The 18,466-nt window shown below is 58.2% G+C and overlaps 1 protein-coding gene across 3 annotated transcripts in view; it reads left to right on the top strand.

The window, feature by feature from the left end:
* Nucleotides 1-18,466, top strand: part of BTBD9 (BTB domain containing 9) — a 448,341-nt gene that overhangs the window by 414,765 nt on the left and 15,110 nt on the right. For all 3 annotated transcript variants that reach the window (XM_066240405.1, XM_066240497.1, XM_066240592.1), the window contains exon 10: nt 12,690-12,768. In XM_066240405.1, the coding sequence (XP_066096502.1) occupies nt 12,690-12,768 (79 nt within the window). The remainder of the gene's footprint in view (nt 1-12,689; nt 12,769-18,466) is intronic.

Here is an 18,466-nt window from a genome sequence, read left to right as displayed (position 1 = left end):
CACTAAAAATAGCTCAGTACTTGTGCATCAGCCACAGATGGGGTTGCAAGGTAGATCCCGGTTGGGGAGCATTCAGGAGTCTGCCTCACTATCTCCCCTCCTCTCATAAAAAAAGAAGAAAAAAAAGTAAACCAGCAAAAACATGTCTGTGAGCCTCCCATGTTGTGTGACCTTTGCTCTCTGTAAGCACTTGGCCGATCAGCATGTGACTAAATGGTCACTAATCCTGGTGGCTCCTCACAAGCTGTTTTCCTGCCACCGCAGATCTGCAGCAGGTTAGACAAACTTGGCACCAGCTTACCTGCGCCTGGCACGTAGAGGGCTCTCAATAAATAGTTGTTGGGTGGACAGACAGACAGGGTGAAGAAGCAAGCCTGAGTTCCCTGTAAATCAGGGCAGTGAGACCACCATAAACCCAGTACAGCATTGGGCAAGACGGGGGACCTCACTCCTGGGGGCCAGAGAAGACAGGGAGGCCTGTGCTGGGACTGCAGGGAGCCCTTCAGAAGGGGCTGACTGGCCTGGCCTGGGCTGACTCCGCTGCTGTGCTGCACAGACACCGTCTCTCAGTCTCCGGAGCGAGGGAGAGGTCCCAGGACGTGCCAGGCTGGCAGCCACGAGGGAGGGGCACCCAGGGCCCCGTCTCAGGGCTGAGACAGTGCGAGAATTCCCACCTCAGCCCGTGTCGTGGGAGACACGCTCTCCTTCACACGCCCGGGCCACAGCGCATCCCCAGATACGATTAAAGGAGCTGGCCATGTCCTTGGCTCATCGCCAGGGTGAGGAGGACGGGAGAGCAGCTGGCTCGGGGGGCGGCAGGCAGCTGTGGGTCAGCTCGAGAGGAGAGGCACGTGGGACCTTTCTAATGTCAGGTCTCGTCGCGTCTCAGGGCCACACGCTCGGGGAGGGGCCACACGTGGAGACTCAGGGCCACACGCTCGGGGAGGTGCCACACGTGGAGTCTCGGGGCCACACGCTCGGGGAGGTGCCACACGCTCGGGGAGGTGCCACACGCTCGGGGAGGTGCCACATGTGGAGTCTCGGGGCCACACGCTCGGGGAGGTGCCACATGTGGAGTCTCGGGGCCACACGCTCGGGGAGGTGCCACACGCTCGGGGAGGTGCCACACGCTCGGGGAGGTGCCACATGTGGAGTCTCGGGGCCACACGCTCGGGGAGGTGCCACACGCTCGGGGAGGTGCCACACGCTCGGGGAGGTGCCACATGTGGAGTCTTGGGGCCACACGCTCGGGGAGGTGCCACACGTGGAGTCTCGGGGCCACACGCTTGGGGAGGTGCCACACGTGGAGTCTCGGGGCCACATGCTCGGGGAGGTGCCACACGCTTGGGGAGGTGCCACACGTGGAGTCTCGGGGCCACACGCTCGGGGAGGTGCCACACGTGGAGTCTCGGGGCCACACGCTCGGGGAGGTGCCACACGCTCGGGGAGGTGCCACACGTGGAGTCTCGGGGCCACACGCTTGGGGAGGTGCCACACGTGGAGTCTTGGGGCCACACGCTCGGGGAGATGCCACACGCTCGGGGAGGTGCCACACGTGGAGTCTCGGGGCCACACGCTTGGGGAGGTGCCACACGTGGAGTCTTGGGGCCACACGCTCGGGGAGATGCCACATGCTCGGGGAGGTGCCACACATGGAGTCTCGGGGCCACACGCTCGGGGAGGTGCCACCGTCAGCATGAGCTCAGTTGACCAGGGACAGCCTTTGTTATTCCTCCCCTTTCTGAGAGTCTTTTCAGAAGGTAGTGTCTGCCTTCCAGCCCTGCTTCCAGAGGTTGTAAACAAGCCTGTCCCCCACGTCCCCCTTCCGTTTCTTGTCCCCACAGGCTCTGCTCTGTTCTTGGCTCTGTTTTTGTTTGGTTTTTTTACTTTTGAATTTTTTTTTTATTCAAGTTATGCATGTACATAGTAAAAGTCAAGCAGAACCACGAGGCCTGTAACGAAAAGCAGCCGTGCCCTGCGTCACCCCTGTCTGCCCGGGTCCCACGCCCCACAGGCCAATGCTGTCCTGTCCTTTAAAAACAGTTACAGTATTCTGAAAAGATTATACATTCAAAGAGAATACATTTAATAAGGTTTGAAAGTTAAAATCTATATAGATAGTGAGATGTCTTCCTCTAGAGAGGATGGTTTCTGCATAAAAGTGTGGGTTTCCCCTGTGTTTCTCTACCTTGGAGGTCTCTAGAGATGTGTGCCCCTCCCCCCATGACTGATTCTCCTTCTGTATCCCTCCTCCTGCCCCTCTCTCCCTCCCTCCCTCTCTCTCTCTCCCTCCCTCCCTCTTTCTCCCTCCCTCCCCCTCCCTCCCTCCCTCTCTCTTCCCCTCCCTCCTTCTCCCTCTCTTTCCCTCTCCCTCCATCTCCCTCCCTCCGTCTACCTCACTCCCCCCTCCCCCATCCACCCCCTAGTCTCTCATAGTAGAGGCAGAGGTGCCCCGGGATTTACTTATCCAGTCTCCAGGGCTCTGTTCTCTTGGTCACACAGTGCTACAAGGCTGTCCCTGCTGCGTCCCTGTGCTGGGAGCACACGGTGAGCCGGTTAGCCGTGAGGCAGGTGGAGCTGCTGCTCTTCAGGTGTGGCCATTCCAGGTGTTGCTGGCTGAGGCGGTCGTTCACGCTGCTTCCAGCCCTGCGTGAGCCCGTGCACTTCCGCTGTGCAACCCCGCACGGGATTGGGCTTAGATCTGGGGGCAAGCATGCACATGTTTTAGGCCTTTCTTTTGGTCTGTGCCTTCATGTTTCTAAATTAAAAGCTTACTCTGTTTCTTAGTTCTGTTACCAAACTTGTCTGTTGTCCTGCTTTGGAAGGCGGGGGCTCAGCTGCCCTCATCCCTGGTGAGCACCCTTACACCCCTCCTCTCCCACCTCCCTCTCTACTAAGATCTCTGCTTTCCTTCCTGTGATTTGTCGTCACCGCTAGCATGGCTGTGTTCTGTTCTTGAGAGCTCTGCCCTGTACCATGTTATTATCACCTTTCTTTTTTCCTATCATTTTTTTCCCCTGGAGTTAAAGATTCTTTAGTGGCTCAGTGAATGGAGCACCCTCGTGGCGCCCCAGGGTCACGGGTTCCATCCCCGGTCAGGGCACACATGAGAGGCAATCAGTGGGGAAAAACTTTTTTTAGTTACTTAGTATTATATGTAGTTCATTGATTTTCTATGTACATACTACTAGTCCCCCCTAACCTGCTCTGACGCCTCTGCTAGACCAGTGTGGCAATTCCCACTTGAGCAAATCCCTAGGAAGCCCCGCTTCCCTCTCCTGGGCTGCTTGCTCTTGGGGGGTGGGGGTCGCAGGGTTCCCCTGGAATCTCCCCGCCATCTGGGAGCTCCCCTCGCCTCTGTTTCATGTTAGATCCTGTTCTCTGGGCCCCATATCTAGTACGGCACATTTTTCTATGGTTTCTTGTGAATGCACTGGAAGTAAGTTTTCTGAGATTTATGCTTTGTTCTTTTTTAATACCTGATGATGGTTTGGCTGGGGGTAGGCCCCCCAGGTGGGAGCTTAAGTGTCCCTCAGCCTCTGGACTGAAGGGCTCCATTATCTTCTAACTCCCAGCGTTGCTTTTAAACAACGTCATGGGGTTCTGGTTCCCGCACCTTTCCACCGAGCTGCCTTTTCCTCTCCAGAAGCGTCTGGGTCTTCCGAAGTCCCCCAGTGCTGTGCTCTAGCCGGGCGTTTCCTCTTTTACTGTCCAGGCCCCTTTGCTTGGACACGTGCGTCCTTCACGTCTGGGGAACGCCTTGCGCTGCTCAGGGGACTGTCCAGCTCCGTCTTCTCCGGTTTTTCCGGAACGCCTGATTGGCTAGTGTGCCTCTCAGTTTTCTCCGGAACGCCTGATTGGCTACTGGGCCTCTCAGTTTGCTCCTCCCCTTTTCATATTACCCTCTTCCTCTGGTTCCTTTTTCTTCTATTTTCTCTGTCATTTTGTTTGACATTCTGGGAAAATTTCCTCAACTTAAGCTTCTAACTATTTTGTTGAATTATTTATTTCAACTGAGAGTTTTAATTTTTAGGAGCATTTTCTTGTTCTTCGAATATTCCTTTTCATATTATTTTATTCCTCTTTCAGACATGTAATAATACTTTCTCTTGTCTTGCTGGAGGGAACACACAGTGTTTTCTGAAGTGTTGTTCTGAAGACTGAATTATATCTGTGTCCTCTGAGTTATTTTTCTTTTCTATTTGCTTCTGGTCTCTGTCTTTCATGTTAGTCTCCGATGACCCTTGACAGGCTGTTTACATTTATTTGTTTGTTAATTTATTTTTTGAGAGAGACAGGAAGGGAGAGGGATGAAGCGTCAACTCGAAATTGTAGCACTTTAGTTGTTCCTTGATTGCTTCTCACACGTGCCTTGACCAGGGGACTCCAGCCAAGCCAGAGTCCCCCTGCTCAAGCCAGCGACCTTGGGCCAAGCTAGTGACCATGGGTCATGTCAGTGATCTCATGTTCAAGCCAGCAACCCCATACTCAAGCCAGTGACCTGGGGTTTCGAACCTGGGACCTCAGCGTCACAGGTCAACACTCTAGCCACTGCACCATTGCCTGGTCTGGCTGGCTGATAACCCTTAAAAGCTAGGCACTGAGGCAGCTGCCCGGGAGCTTAGTGTGTGTGGATGTGTGTAGGTCTCACGGAAGGCCCTCAGACGGTTCCGTGTTCTTCTGGGAGACCCTGCCCACTCATCCAGACCCAGCACTCTGTTCCTTCCCTGGAACACTCGCTCTGCCTGCTCTGCGTGGCCACTTCCTCCATCCCTGCCGCTCTTAGCTCAACCATCCCTGTGCCAGAGAGAGCGTCCTTCAGCAACGCCCCCAGCTCCATCCACTAACATTGCTCTGTTTTTCTCCATAGCCCTTTGTTAACTGGCGTAACTTTGTTCGTGTCTCTCTTCCTCTAGAATGGCAGTTTCTTGAGGGCAGAGTCTGAAACAGGGCCTATTCCATAGGAAGCACCTGAGAAGTGTTTACAGGAGGAAGCATGGAGGGACAGAGAGGGAAGGTAGCTCAGTATCGCAGGGCCTTTCCTCTTGGGCCGGTCAGTCTCCTGCCTGGACCACAAGGGCTGCGTGCCAACGGTCCGCCTCTGGGATGTTCCGTTCCCTGTGACCCCGCCCCCACGGTCCCTGAGGGCCGCCCCCCCCCCCCCCCCCCCCCCCCGCGGTGCCTAGAGTCAGCACAGCTCAGACCCTCTGTGCTCAGGGACTCCAGGGTGAAACCCCACCCCTGTCCCCTGCTAGGGTGAGAGGAGCCCAGAGGAGCTAGGGAGCCTGCCTGCTCCTCTCACCTGCCTCCAACGAGTGCTGTCAGTTTGGCTTCCTGCATGCCCTCACCACCAGGGGGACCGGTGACTCCAGGCCATGGACCTGTCAGGTTCTACAGGGGGGTCCCCTTGCTTCCTGTGTGTTTTCTCTCTGAGGGGCTCACACAGAGAGATGGCAGCACTCCGTATCCTCTCTCCATTTTGTGCTCATGTGTGTGTTCTAACACATATTAGATCTGAAGCATTTATTAAATTTGCTTCCTGTGTCTGTTTTTGTTTTTTTTTTTGTATTTTTCTGAAGTTGAAAATGGGGAGGCAGTCAGACACACTCCCGCATGCACCCGACCGGGATCCACCTGGCATGCCCACCAGGGAGCGATGCTCTGCCCAACCGGGGCATTGCTCTGTTGCAACCAGAGCCATTCTAGCGCCTGAGGCAGAGGCCATGGAGCCATCCTCAGCGCCCGGGCCAACTTTGCTCCAATGGAGCCTTGGCTGTGGGAGGGGAAGAGAGAGACAGAGAGGAAGGAGAGGGGGAGGGGTGGAGAAGCAGATGGGCGCCTCTCCTGTGTGCCCTGGCCGGGAATCGAACCCGGGATTCCTGCACGCCAGGCTGACATGCTTCCTTTGTCTTTAGCAGAGGAACTAAAGGTTAACCATGCCAGCGTGGCCCTGGCTGGAAGTGTTCTTGTCCCTGTGTCCCCACTGTTGGGTAGGTCTGCTACAGGAAATCCAGACACCCGCGTTCTCCTGAGAGCACAGGCTGCAGTCATGTGGTTTCTAGAGCTCAAAAGACCAGGCACCTGGCTCAGCACCCACAGGACGGGCCCACCGGCGGCCCTTCCTCCTGTTGCCCTTTGGGGCCTGTGCTGTTCACACAAACCTGCACCTCACTGGTGACACTCTCCCATTACCTGCTCGTCCCCCACAGAGGCACAGCAGCCTGAAGCCACCCTGCACCCTCCCCCCCTGAGTTTTGTATTTTCAGTGTGGTTAGCTCCACCTCCAGCAAATTCTCCCGTCAACAGATGTGGTCTCAGTCCCTTTCTTTTTCTTCATTTCAAGAACTGTTTCAAGCCCTGGCCGGTTGGCTCAGTGGTAGATCGTCGGCCTGGCGTGTAGAAGTCCCGGGTTCGATTCCCGGCCAGGGCACACAGGAGAAGCGCCCATTTGCTTCTCCACCCCTCCCCCTCTCCTTCCTCTCTGTCTCTCTCCCCCTCCCGCAGCCGAGGCTCCATTGGAGCAAAGATGGCCCGGGTGCTGGGGATGGCTCCTTGGCCTCTGCCCCAGGCACTAGAGTGGCTCTGGTAGCAACAGAGCGACGCCCCAGAGGGGCAGAGCATCGCCCCCTGGTGGGCAGAGCGTCGCCCCCTGGTGGGCGTGCCGGGTGGATCCCGGTCGGGCGCATGCGGGAGTCTGTCTGACTGTCTCTCCCGGTTTCTAGCTTCAGAAAAATACAAGAACTGTTTCAAATACAAAGTAATACAACATTCTCTCGTATGCTTATCACCAGAATTGGCTAGTAAATATTTTTCATACATATTCAAGTCTTTTTTATTTTAACCACAGTAGTAAAACATTCCAGTTAATGTTGATGTCTTCATTGTTCCCCAAATGCAGTCCCATCCCACACCCTGTCCTCAGAGACAGCCGCTGTTCTGAATTTAGTGGTTGCCCTTCAGCCTGTGTATTTCCACGAGTGACCTGTGTACGGTTTCCAGGTGCAGCCCCACACACGGCGTAGCCCCCTCTACGTCGCTCTCAGGAAGCCTTTGGCTCAGATCCCTCCGTAGTGACCCTGTGGCCAGGAGGAGCGCGCGCCCCTCCTCCCTGCCGCCGTGCTCCATGCCTGTGAGTGTAGAGACATCACAGTCGTAGCGGCGGCAATGACGCCGTTCTCACCTTGGGCTCTCACACCCCGACGTGGTGGGTGTGATACGATCATTGCCCCAGCGTCACACAGGGAACTGAGACTTTGGGGACTGTCATTTGCCTGAGGCCAAGCTTGTAATGCACTGATGTGTGTGTGAGCTCCAGTCCTGGACTCACGACACCAGCACATTAGCGAGGTGTCAACAATACTCTGGGACCCAGGTGACAGTGAACAGTCAGTGCCCTGACCTCTCAGTTATTGGAAGGTTTCTCACGGTGACCTCATGTGGAAGGAGCACGGGTGTTAAACCTGGCTGTCGTGGTGACTCTCCGTCTGCTGGCTCTGGGCTTCTGGCAGGTAGCCGGCCTTCTCTTTCTGCCCCAGCGTCCCGAAGTCTCTGACACAGGGCTCCAGCTGCCTCCCTCGGGCACAGACGGTGCTGGGAAAGGGGAGGGGGGGGGTCATGAGGAGCAGCCCGCGGGGGACAGGCGGGGGGGTGTATCACACTCCTGCCACGCCCTGAGTGTGTGTTCATGCTGGATTCAAGTCCTCATTCCTCAGGCAGCGGCTCTAGAGAGGTGGTTTTAAATCTCTTGTTTTGCTGGCTGGTTTAATTACTGCCATGGAAACAACAACATCTTTTTTTTTAACTTCATATGCATCATATTTCAGCCTCATTGTGGGTTAAATTAAGTTTTATGGGTGGGCCTGGGAACCCAATCAAAACTTATAGTTTTATTTCTCTGGAAAAATTGCTTCTAAGCTTCAAACAACTAATTAGAGGGGAGGCTGTGTAACACCACCAGTCTGTGAGCTGGGCCCACTCCACTGTTTGCATTGTTTTCTAATTAGTTCACAGACGGAGAGTTGATCTCCCCGCCGAGATTATGAACTTCAGAGGGGCAAGCGCTCTGTCTGTGTGGGGCCCCGATTCCCAGCAAGTGCCAAGCTCAAGAGGGCGTTCAACAAATACTTGTTCAGCTCCTCCCAAGCACGCTACCTTATCTGCCTCCGAGAAACGGGGGCTGAGGGGACTGTCTTGGGTTCCCCCGGGAACCTCTGAGTTGTCATTAAGTCTCACACTGTCAACCTTGATGCCCCACAGAGGAGGCCCGGGCAGCGGTGCGTCTGGGCCCGGTTCATCGGGCTGAGTGGCAATGACAGAGCTGGTAACAGCGCCCACCCTTGTTTTGCAGGACCTCACATACACCAGCACTGTTCAAGATGTTTTACATGTGTTCATGTATCCAGTCTTCACCAAAACTACTTTAATAGTTATTGTTGTTATTCGGTGAAGAGACTGAAGCCCAGAGAGGGTGAGCAGTTTGCCTAAGGTTACAGAGCTGATAGAAGGATGAAAGTGAAATGCAGACCCAGGCAGCCTGGCTCCAGGACCAGGCTAGTCCACCGCTGAGCCGTGCTGCCTCGAGTCCATGAAGGGCCAGAACTAAACCATGCTGTCCTGACTCTCGGCCGCGGTCCTCCCAGCCGGAAGCGCCCTGTGCAGCACAGCAGTGCTGACCTGCCGCTCGATCCGTATTAGAGCTTTGGGCGGTTGTAAGACGGGTACTTTTATTTAAATGATTACCGATACTCTCCACCAAATTCAGAAGTACAAAAGTACAACATCTCTTGATATTCTTCTGCCCAAAGCCAAAAACTTGACCAATATTTTGGCAAAACACCCTGTAGACATCTGAAGCCATGTGAGTGTAGATACATATTTACAGCGCAGTGTGGTTGGTGCCAGCGTGGACCGTGAGGACATTGCAGCTCAGGAGAGGGGACAGCCTGGTCCCCTGGAGAGCCAGCAAGTGACAGCGCTGGGCCTTTCGTCCTTGTCCTCGCGGGGTTTTCTGGCTCTCTTTGAGGGCAGGTGCTCAAAGCGAAGACCGCCTGTCGCTCCCGTTCAGACACCTCCTCCCAGCACCCCGTCCTGCCTCTGACCCGAGTGCCACGCCTCCATACTCCCTTGTCCCCTGGGAGTGTGGCTGCCACCAAAGCGACCCTGAGCACTTGGCGAGCAGGGATATTTCTCCCGCTCTCCACAGAGCAGGCAGCCGAGCCTCTGAGTAGACTCTGCGCCAGCAGGTTTTCCCGGCCCCGAGTGACCTCAGCCACGCTGCGCCCTCCGAGGCTGCGTCTGCGTCGTGCTGCAGGGTTGGTTCAGACGTGGCGGTGACTTCCAGCGCCCCTTCCCCTCCAGCAGCACTCAGGGTTGTTCAGTGACTTCCAGCACCCCGTCCCCTCCAGCAGCACTCAGGGTTGTTCAGTGACTTCCAGCGCCCCGTCCCCTCCAGCAGCACTCAGGGTTGTTCAGTGACTTCCAGCGCCCCGTCCCCTCCAGCAGCACTCAGGGTTATTCAGTGACTTCCAGCCCCCCGTCCCCTCCAGCAGCACTCAGGGTTGTTCAGTGACTTCCAGCACCCCGTCCCCTCCAGCAGCACTCAGGGTTGTTGTTCAGTGACTTCCAGCACCCCGTCCCCTCCAGCAGCACTCAGAGTTGTTCAGTGACTTCCAGCCCCCCGTCCCCTCCAGCAGCACTCAGGGTTGTTCAGTGACTTCCAGCCCCCCGTCCCCTCCAGCAGCACTCAGGGTTGTTCAGTGACTTCCAGCCCCCCGTCCCCTCCAGCAGCACTCAGGGTTGTTGTTCAGTGACTTCCAGCGCCCCGTCCCCTCCAGCAGCACTCAGGGTTGTTCAGTGACTTCCAGCCCCCCGTCCCCTCCAGCAGCACTCAGAGTTGTTCAGTGACTTCCAGCCCCCCTTCCCCTCCAGCAGCACTCAGGGTTGTTATTCAGTGACTTCCAGCGCCCCTTCCCCTCCAGCAGCACTCAGGGTTGTTCAGTGACTTCCAGCGCCCCTTCCCCTCCAGCAGCACTCAGGGTTGTTCAGTGACTTCCAGCGCCCCGTCCCCTCCAGCAGCACTCAGAGTTGTTCAGTGACTTCCAGCGCCCCTTCCCCTCCAGCAGCACTCAGGGTTATTCAGTGACTTCCAGCGCCCCTTCCCCTCCAGCAGCACTCAGGGTTGTTCAGTGACTTCCAGCGCCCCGTCCCCTCCAGCAGCACTCAGAGTTGTTCAGTGACTTCCAGCACCCCGTCCCCTCCAGCAGCACTCAGAGTTGTTCAGTGACTTCCAGCACCCCGTCCCCTCCAGCAGCACTCAGAGTTGTTCAGTGACTTCCAGCACCCCGTCCCCTCCAGCAGCACTCAGAGTTGTTCAGTGACTTCCAGCACCCCGTCCCCTCCAGCAGCACTCAGGGTTGTTCAGTGACTTCCAGCACCCCGTCCCCTCCAGCAGCACTCAGGGTTGTTCAGAAGCAGCTGAGAGGAAACGAAACTCTTACTTGGGGTGGGGGAGATGCTCATGACCTCACCCCAACCCCTTCCCTTCTCATGGGTCCTTTGGTCTGAGGGCTGGGGTCCAGTTTGGCTGAAGATAAAGTCATCTATTCGGCTCTCAGGCCGAGTTAGTGAAAATGAACTCTAATGCGATTAGATATTAATGTAATGTAATGGAGGATTGGTATTATATTGAGGCCTTCGGATCTTGTTACTTCCCGCACGCTGCCTCCTGCTCAGGCTGCTGCCCCGCCGGCCCCGCCTCCAGAGAATCAGGGGTGGAGGAGCCACAGCCCGCGCACCCCTGGGGTCCTGTTCGGGGGGGGGGGGGGGGTAGTGAGGGCAGGGCGCCGCCCAGCCCAGCCCAGCAGCCCAGGGAGGCCTCCTTCCTTCCCTCCCGGGGCCTCTGCTCCCAGTGCAGGGGAGGGTGGCCAGACCACAGCCTGTTGTCAGGACCCTGCGACAGCGACAGTGGAGTCAGGTTTCCCCTTGACATCAGGAGCATTTGGAGATTGATTGATGGGCGTAGGGCTAGAAAGGTGAGAACAAGTCTCTACCTCCTCCACTCTCACCTCCTCTCCTCCCAGGTCCTTGTTGTGAAACTGACCTGAACTTAATGGCTGTCACTGGCTGTTATCACTGATCCCGGTCCTGTGTCCCTCCCCTGGGTGGGTGGTGGTCTGAGAAGCAAGGACCCAAGGCCCCATGCAGTGTGGACCCCTGGCTCCCCCGGACCTGCCGGAAGGACTCTAGTCTGTCATCGGTCACTTGGCCCAGCTAGGGAGTGGCGGCCAGGCTTGTTGGAGCCCAGACCCGTGCTGGAGCCCCACAGGGCCTGCTGGGCCCCCGCCCACAGCCTGCCTGGCCAGCAGACCCCCCAGGCAGCCCTGGGGGTCTGGGAGCACAGCAGCCCCCGCTGGGAAAATGGGCAGGGAGTGCGAGCCCGAGCCCCAGGGAGGCAGACAGGCATCACCTTCCTATATGAATAATGGCGTTTTTACAAGCAGAGTGATTTTTCTTGTGCTGTTTCCAGAAAACTGCTTTTGGAGGCAGACTTTGCACACAGGATGGTAACGACTTTTTAATGACCTGAAGGGCCTGGTGTCCAGGCGGCAGTGCATCAGCCGCAGCGGGAGGCCCGGTGAGAGCCGGGACGGAGCACCTGAAACCAAGGGGAAAAACAAACCCAAATACATATATTTCCTTTGGTAGCATTACTCGGTAATTAGACAATTACAGGAAACAGCTTCCCAGCAGCTGGCACTTCCACTGTGTGAGCGGAGGAGGGACGGCGCCAGCTGTGAGCCGCTCGCGTTTATTATGGAAAATATTAGCGGTGTTCGTAGTCGTGGGTGCAGTGTGCTCCCAGCGCATTCTGACGAGTGGGGAGCACCCAGCCAGGAGCTCCCGCCCTTAGGATCGGCGTGAGGCCCGCTCAGCCGGCCTCAAAGCGGGCTGGCCTGGCCCTGCTGGTCCCGGAGGAGTGCCCTTGGAGCCTGGGCCGCTCAGGGGCCCAGCCCGGGCCTGGCAGTCCAGGGAAGGGACCGTCCAGGTGCCTCTGGAAGCTGGAAGGGGAGTGGTGGAGGCCTGTGGGCGTCGCCTCTTCCCCACCCCGGCTGCCCTCGCTTGCACGGCAGGGTTGTCAGACAGAAGAGCCAGGTCCACACTGCACCAAGTGACCCCGTGTATCTATCTCATCACTGCGCTGGGACTCCACAGCCCGCCCCCGCCCCGCCCACAGTCCTGCCCCGATTCAAAACTCCCCACTTCCCAGAACCCTCCAGGGACACCCCTGCCCATGCGGTGCAGCCACCCAGACCACAGCCCCTGCGGCGGCCCGGCTTCCCCAACGGGGAGACGTGTCTCACGGACTCCTGCCCACCTGATTGCCCTCACACAGGGCCGCACTCTGGGCACCGTGAGCTTGGTCTGCACTCTGTGCTTGTTTGTGGAGAGCGTTATAAGAACCCATGTCACCGTCACAGAAGGCGGGAGCTCCTTCTATAATGAGACTCTGGGGTCTGAATGGGAACACTCGGTCCTTGCGCCCACAGCCACACACCCGGTGGAGCCCTGTCCCCGTCCCCAGCGCCCCTGTAGCGCAGGCCCCCTGAGAACAAGGCCGGGCGGGCATCCCCCTCAGGGTGCTCAGATGACCGTGGCGTCTAACAGGTGGGTGGCTGTGCTTCCTCTTGCAGGTCCTGGCAGTCAGTGACGTTCGAAAGACAGCCTGCCTCCTTCATCCGAATCGTCGGAACACACAACACGGCAAATGAGGTAAGGGTCCCTTTGTTGGAAGACGCTGTGACGTTCGTGACATGCAGGTGAACGCTGCATCCACGTTAGGTGGACGTGTTTGCCATGCGGCTGCGGACCTGTCGCAGACAGCTGCACAGAAGGAAGCCTGCTCCGCACAGTGGGGCTGTCCCTGTCGTCCCTCAGGCCCCTCCCTGGCGAGTGCAGCCAGCTCCTGTGGCCTCACTCCCTCCACCAGCCTCTCTGCGGCATCAGCAGCCACAGGGACCTCGAGAGGTCACAGGCCCTGTCCTCAGTCCTCCGCCCTCCCTGACGGAGGTCCCTGGGCCCTCTGGGTGTGGTGTTTTAGGAGCACCAGCCCCTCAGGCAGCTGCGGTGCACACTGTGGTTCCCGGTCTGTCTCCCGGCCTGTGCTGGCTGCACAGGGTGTGGGTGACCAAGCCCTGCCCCGGCCCAGGCCTGGCTGCACAGGGTGTGGATGACCAAGCCCTGCCCCGGCCCAGGCCTGGCTGCACAGGGTGTGGATGACCAAGCCCTGCCCCGGCCCAGGCCTGGCTGCACAGTAATGTGGATGACCAAGCCCTGCCCCGGCCCAGGCCTGGCTGCACAGGGTGTGGATGACCAAGCCCTGCCCCGGCCCAGGCCTGGCTGCACAGGGTGTGGATGACCAAGCCCTGCCCCGGCCCAGGCCTGGCTGCACAGGGTGTGGATGACCAAGCCCTGCCCCGGCCCCAGCCTGGCTGCACAGGGTGTGGATGACCAAGCCCTCCCCCGGCCCAGGCCTGGCTGCACAGGGTGTGGATGACCAAGCCCTGCCCCGGCCCAGGCCTGGCGGCTCCCGGGGCCGGCAGTCACTCCAGAGCACCGTGCTGCTTGTGGACGTTCCCTCACCTTGGTGCCCGCGGTCAGGGCGGCGGGCGGGCAAGGCACCTGGGCCTCAGGTGTCACCATGCTCTTTTGTCGGAATGAAACCGGCTCAGGAAGAGGGTTCCTCTGGATGGGAAACGGGAAGGCTCTGTGTGCACTGGTTGGGAAGCCCAGACACTTGACTGGTGTGTGTGTGTGGGGGTGTGCTAACAACGACTGCACCGACAGTGAGCCGGGCACGCCTGCGCGGCCGTCCCCTCCGCTGCAGGAAGCCCCGCGGGGCTCACAGAGCTACCCTGGCGTTTGCTCAGTTTCAGGTGAGAAGAGCACCTGCTTCAATTACGACTTTGTAGTTAACGACTACTAAGTGGGCGCTGAGTGAGCGCCGCGGTGAGGCCGGTGTCCGGCAGGCGGCACGCTGCCGACGCTCCTGCCCCTCACGCCCCTGCCCCTCATGCTCCTGCCCCTCACGCCCCTGCCCCTCACGCCCCTGCCCCGACAGACGTGTGTGTGTCTGCTCTGCACCTCTGAAGGGCCTGGGTCACAGGCGGGAAGGACGGGGCACAGTTAGGTTGGAGCCGCAGAGGTAAAGGAAGGGAATATTTTACACTTGCAATCAACCTGTTTCTTTATAGAAAGCATTAAAAAAAAAAGACTAGATTTTTCTTTTAATTCCTAAGTAGGGCTCTGCAATTATATGTTCCATCAGAAGGAATTCTAAGTCAGAGGCTGCCGAGACGCAGCCCCAGCCCCACAGCCCCACGTCACGCAGCTCTGACGTCCGTGGGCGAGGTCTTCTCTCTGAGCTTCCCAGAGCTGTCTGTGCGAGGAGCTCCTGCCCCGGGGACCCGCCGGTGAGAGTGGTTGGCTGTGACAGCCATAACCTGTCACCCTGGGCCGAGGAGCAGCTTGCTTGGCTGCCTTAGTGAGTCAGTTATTGATCAGGAAAAAGCTTCAATGTAGGGTTGCCAACTGGGAAGCAAATCATAGAATAAATAGTGACTCTGATCATAAGGCAAGATCCATAAATCGCAGTCATTCTCGGAGCGTGTAAGAGGTGCAGAGTTGAATTTCACTGGGCAGCAAGCACATAGCAAACCTCAGAGACGTTCCTGACGGCAGTCCCTGGGCTCTGGGCGTCACTTGGAAGCAGCAGCAGCACCGTCTTAGGCACGGTGGGGGTGGAGGAGGGGGGCGGGGCAGGGTCTGCGTCGAGGGAAAGGGGGTGACTCGGGCTGGTCGGCAGGACTCCTGAGAGGCAGTCCGAAGGAAGCACCCGGGTGGTGCAGAGACTCGGGCAGCAACAGGGCACCAGGGAGGCCAGGGGTCCAGGACAACCCTGGTCCTCATCCCAGGCCATCAGAAAGTGGAGATCAGAGTGCCTCTGTCCCAGCGGAGGACGCTCTGTCCCAGCGGGGAGGCAGGATTCCCGCAGGGTGTCACTACACGCTTGCCATGTGACCTCAGTGGCCTCCGCTCAGTCAGTGTCAGGACCTGTTTCCATTCAGACAGTGACTGTTTGCCACCTGAAGACTGCGTGCGGATTTCAGAAGCACAGACAGGCTCGTTCTTAGTGTAGAGGGTTAAGTTTGTCTGCAATAGCAGAACGAGAAATGTGGGTGAGCGCCTGCCACACTTCCCGGTGAGGCTGTTTCCGCAGGTGCTGCCCTGCGAGAGGCAGGGCCGAGCAGGGGGCAGTGGGGAGCGAGCGGAGTTGAGAAGAGATGGGATTGGGCTGTTCAGCAAAAGGGGGCCAAGGCCTGCACCGTGTGGAAGTGGCCACGGCGGCAGCTCTGCGAGGGTGGCACTGGAAACCGCCCTGACCTCCTAACACTGGGCTGCTGTTCGAGTAGCAGAGGCCCCCGAAGGTGAACCAGACGGGGGCGTCCCGTCCCGTTGGTGCGGGGCGGGTCTGTCTCGCTCCAGCCCGCTGGGCCTTCCTGCGTGGGCCGTGGGCTGCCGGCTGCATGTTAATTTCCCTCGCTTCTCCAGCCGGTGGGAGCCGGCTCACAGGTGAGGCGCCTCAGCGGTCGGTGGAGGTTCAGATTTCTTGATCACCTGTTCTGGCACGCTTCTGATTTCCTGCGGCATTTCATCCCTGTCCTCTGGGAGGTCGTGTGTCTGCTGCGGGCATCTGTCTCATCTTCCTCTGTGAGCACTGCAGCAATGAATTCATCTCGTGTGTTAGCAACGTTTATGACTTGTCCATAAATTCCCCAGTGCTTCCCTGCACCACTTCCTTCAGTGACCTCCTGCTCCTCTGTGCCCGGAGCCATTGTTGCCAGCAACCCTACCTTGTCTAACACCCTCCTTTCACTCCAGTGTGTGTGCGCGTGCACGTGTGTGCATGCGTCTGTGTGCCTGTTTGCATGTCTGTGTGTATGTGTGCATGCATGTGCATGTACGTCTGTGTGCATGTGTGTCATGCTCTGCTCTCTGCCCTGCACCCCGTGCTTGTTGCACTCCCCACATGGCTCGTGTTTCCTTCACCCTTGAACGCCGTTTTCCGCATTCTCCGTGCGCACGCGCAGGGCTTCCCCTGCCGTCCTCCCGCACGAGGCGCTGGATGGCAGGCACCTGTCGGTCTGTCTCCCCGCACACCTACCCTCGTCCTCCCCGCCTCCAGCTGTTTCCGTTCACGAGCACCTCCCCAGTACCCTGCCAGAAAGGACCCTCCTGGCCGCCTCCACCTCCACCTCCTGGAAGCCTCAGTCGCCAGCTCAGGGGTCGCGTGGTCCGTGGGCCACCACCTCAGCTGCTGACCGGCCTGAGCTACCCAGGAGGCGGACGTGCTCCCCATTCCCTCCTGTCCGGAAAGGGGTAGAAGCTGGGCCTTGTGCCCTGCAGCTCATGGACCCCTCCGTTCCCCTTGGTGAGACGTCTCCGCAGCGTGGTCACAAAGGCCCCTGGGCTCCCTGAGGAGAGCAGGCGGGGCCCTAGGAGGCCTGTCTGCAGACCTGTGACAACCAGTCAGTGTAGCCCAAGAAATGGAAGTTCTGCCTGTTTCTTTTTGCGGCTTTTATGAAAACCTGGGTTTGAGAGCAGCTTTCGGTGTGATCTTTTCATTAGGCGTTGAGCTCACGGGCGCAGGCGGCCCCAAGGGTTAAAACGGGTGAGCAGAGAAACTAGCTGTGCAGGGTGCACGTCTGAGCCCCTGCTCACGGGAACCCACACGAGAGCCTTGGCCACGTCAATACAGAGACCGGGGACGGTATCGACAGTCTGTAGGCAGCTCTCAGGCTTCCATTTACTTATCGAATTTATGTAGCCGCGGAGAGAGGCCGTGTCGTATTTATCTTTATATCCCCGGCACCTAGCGCAGGCCTGCGTGTGTCAACAGGGCACGTGCCGGCCGAAGGGTGAATGAGTCTCGCGGTCTCTCCATCCATCTCTCCCTCTCCCCGTCAGTCGGCCAGGGAGGGACAAGCCGTAGTGACTCAGCTCCTGGTCGTGTGACTCAGCTCCTGGTCGTGGGCTGACCGGGCGTCCCCAGCGCCCCAAGGCAGAGTTTCTGTCCATCTCTCCCTCTCCCCGTCAGTCGGCCAGGGAGGGACAAGCCGTAGTGACTCAGCTCCTGGTCGTGTGACTCAGCTCCTGGTCGTGGGCTGACCGGGCGTCCCCAGCGCCCCAAGGCAGAGTTTCTGTCGTCACACTGCGGCTCTGAAACCAGAAACTCTCGTGAGTGGAAAACTACCTGTGCCAAATGCCTCAGCATCTCCCCGTTTAGGATAATACTCATTCATCTCAATAACTACCATTCCCTGAGTGCTTTCTACATGCCAGGCCCTACCCGGGCCTTAGAGTTGTTGCACCGTGTGATCCTCATAGTGAGGGGTTCTTCTCCCGCTGCAGCTTAAAAGCGAAGAGATTCCGCCCGGTTGGCAGAGATGAGGGCGATGCGCAGTCGTCAGTGCGCTGGGAGGGCACGCAGAGACGGCCAGGCTGGGCCCAGGTTCCTGCTGCCGCCTGTGCAGAGTCAGTCCCTACAGAAACTCACACGAGTCCGGACGCAGGAAGGAGGACGCTCGCAGTAGTCACAGCAGACGCACAGGGCCCCGCCGGTGGTGCAGCCTCGAGAGACTGGGCAAGCGAAGTGGGTCACCAGGTCCAAGGGCCACCATCTGTTTGGAAGGAAAGAAGCCAGACGTAAACAAAAATACATACAGTAGGATTGCATTCATATAAATGTCAAAAACAGGCAAAACTAAGCTGTAACATTTAAGGATACATACACAGGTGGTGAAAAAAACATTTAAGCAAAGGAATGATTATTATTCGTGCCAGAATGGCGGTTTTCTCAGGCGGGGGCTCAGCTCAGGAAGGGCCTCGAGGAGGGTCCCCAGGGCCCAGCAGCGGTCCTGGGTCCTGACCCGAGGGGGCCTGCGTGGCGTTCACTGTGTGTCGCCACATACACGCATACATACCTGTGTGTTTCAGGCACTTTATAGTGCATGGTTTTAACAACAAACGTTCTGCTTTAAGCAAGAAGGGAAAACTGGCATCAGAAGCTGAGTGGCGTCAGGTGGTTTGCACAAGGTCACCCCCCTGGTGGGAGGCAGAGCCAGGATTCGAACCCAGGCACGCTGGCTCTTCACACCCGGGTGACTCTGTCTCCCAGAACGGCATACTGAACGGCGAAGCTGCAGAGATGGGCGGGCGCCCACCTTGCTGAGCCGGCGGTGCCTGGGGCAGGCCGGGGCCAGGAGAGAAACCGAGGCAGGGCCCTCCCGTGCGGGACTGCGGGCTCACTGCCTGAGAGCAGCCAGCTACGGGAAGAGACCGTGGTTGCAGGGACGTTGCGGAGAGCCGTCGATGGGCGAGAGCGGAGTGCAGTGGGGGGAGCGGAAGGCTG

This window comes from Saccopteryx bilineata, chromosome 1 (genome assembly GCF_036850765.1).
Source record: "Saccopteryx bilineata isolate mSacBil1 chromosome 1, mSacBil1_pri_phased_curated, whole genome shotgun sequence".
Lineage (NCBI taxonomy): Eukaryota > Metazoa > Chordata > Mammalia > Chiroptera > Emballonuridae > Saccopteryx > Saccopteryx bilineata.
This window is presented reverse-complemented; position numbering and strand designations above follow the sequence as displayed.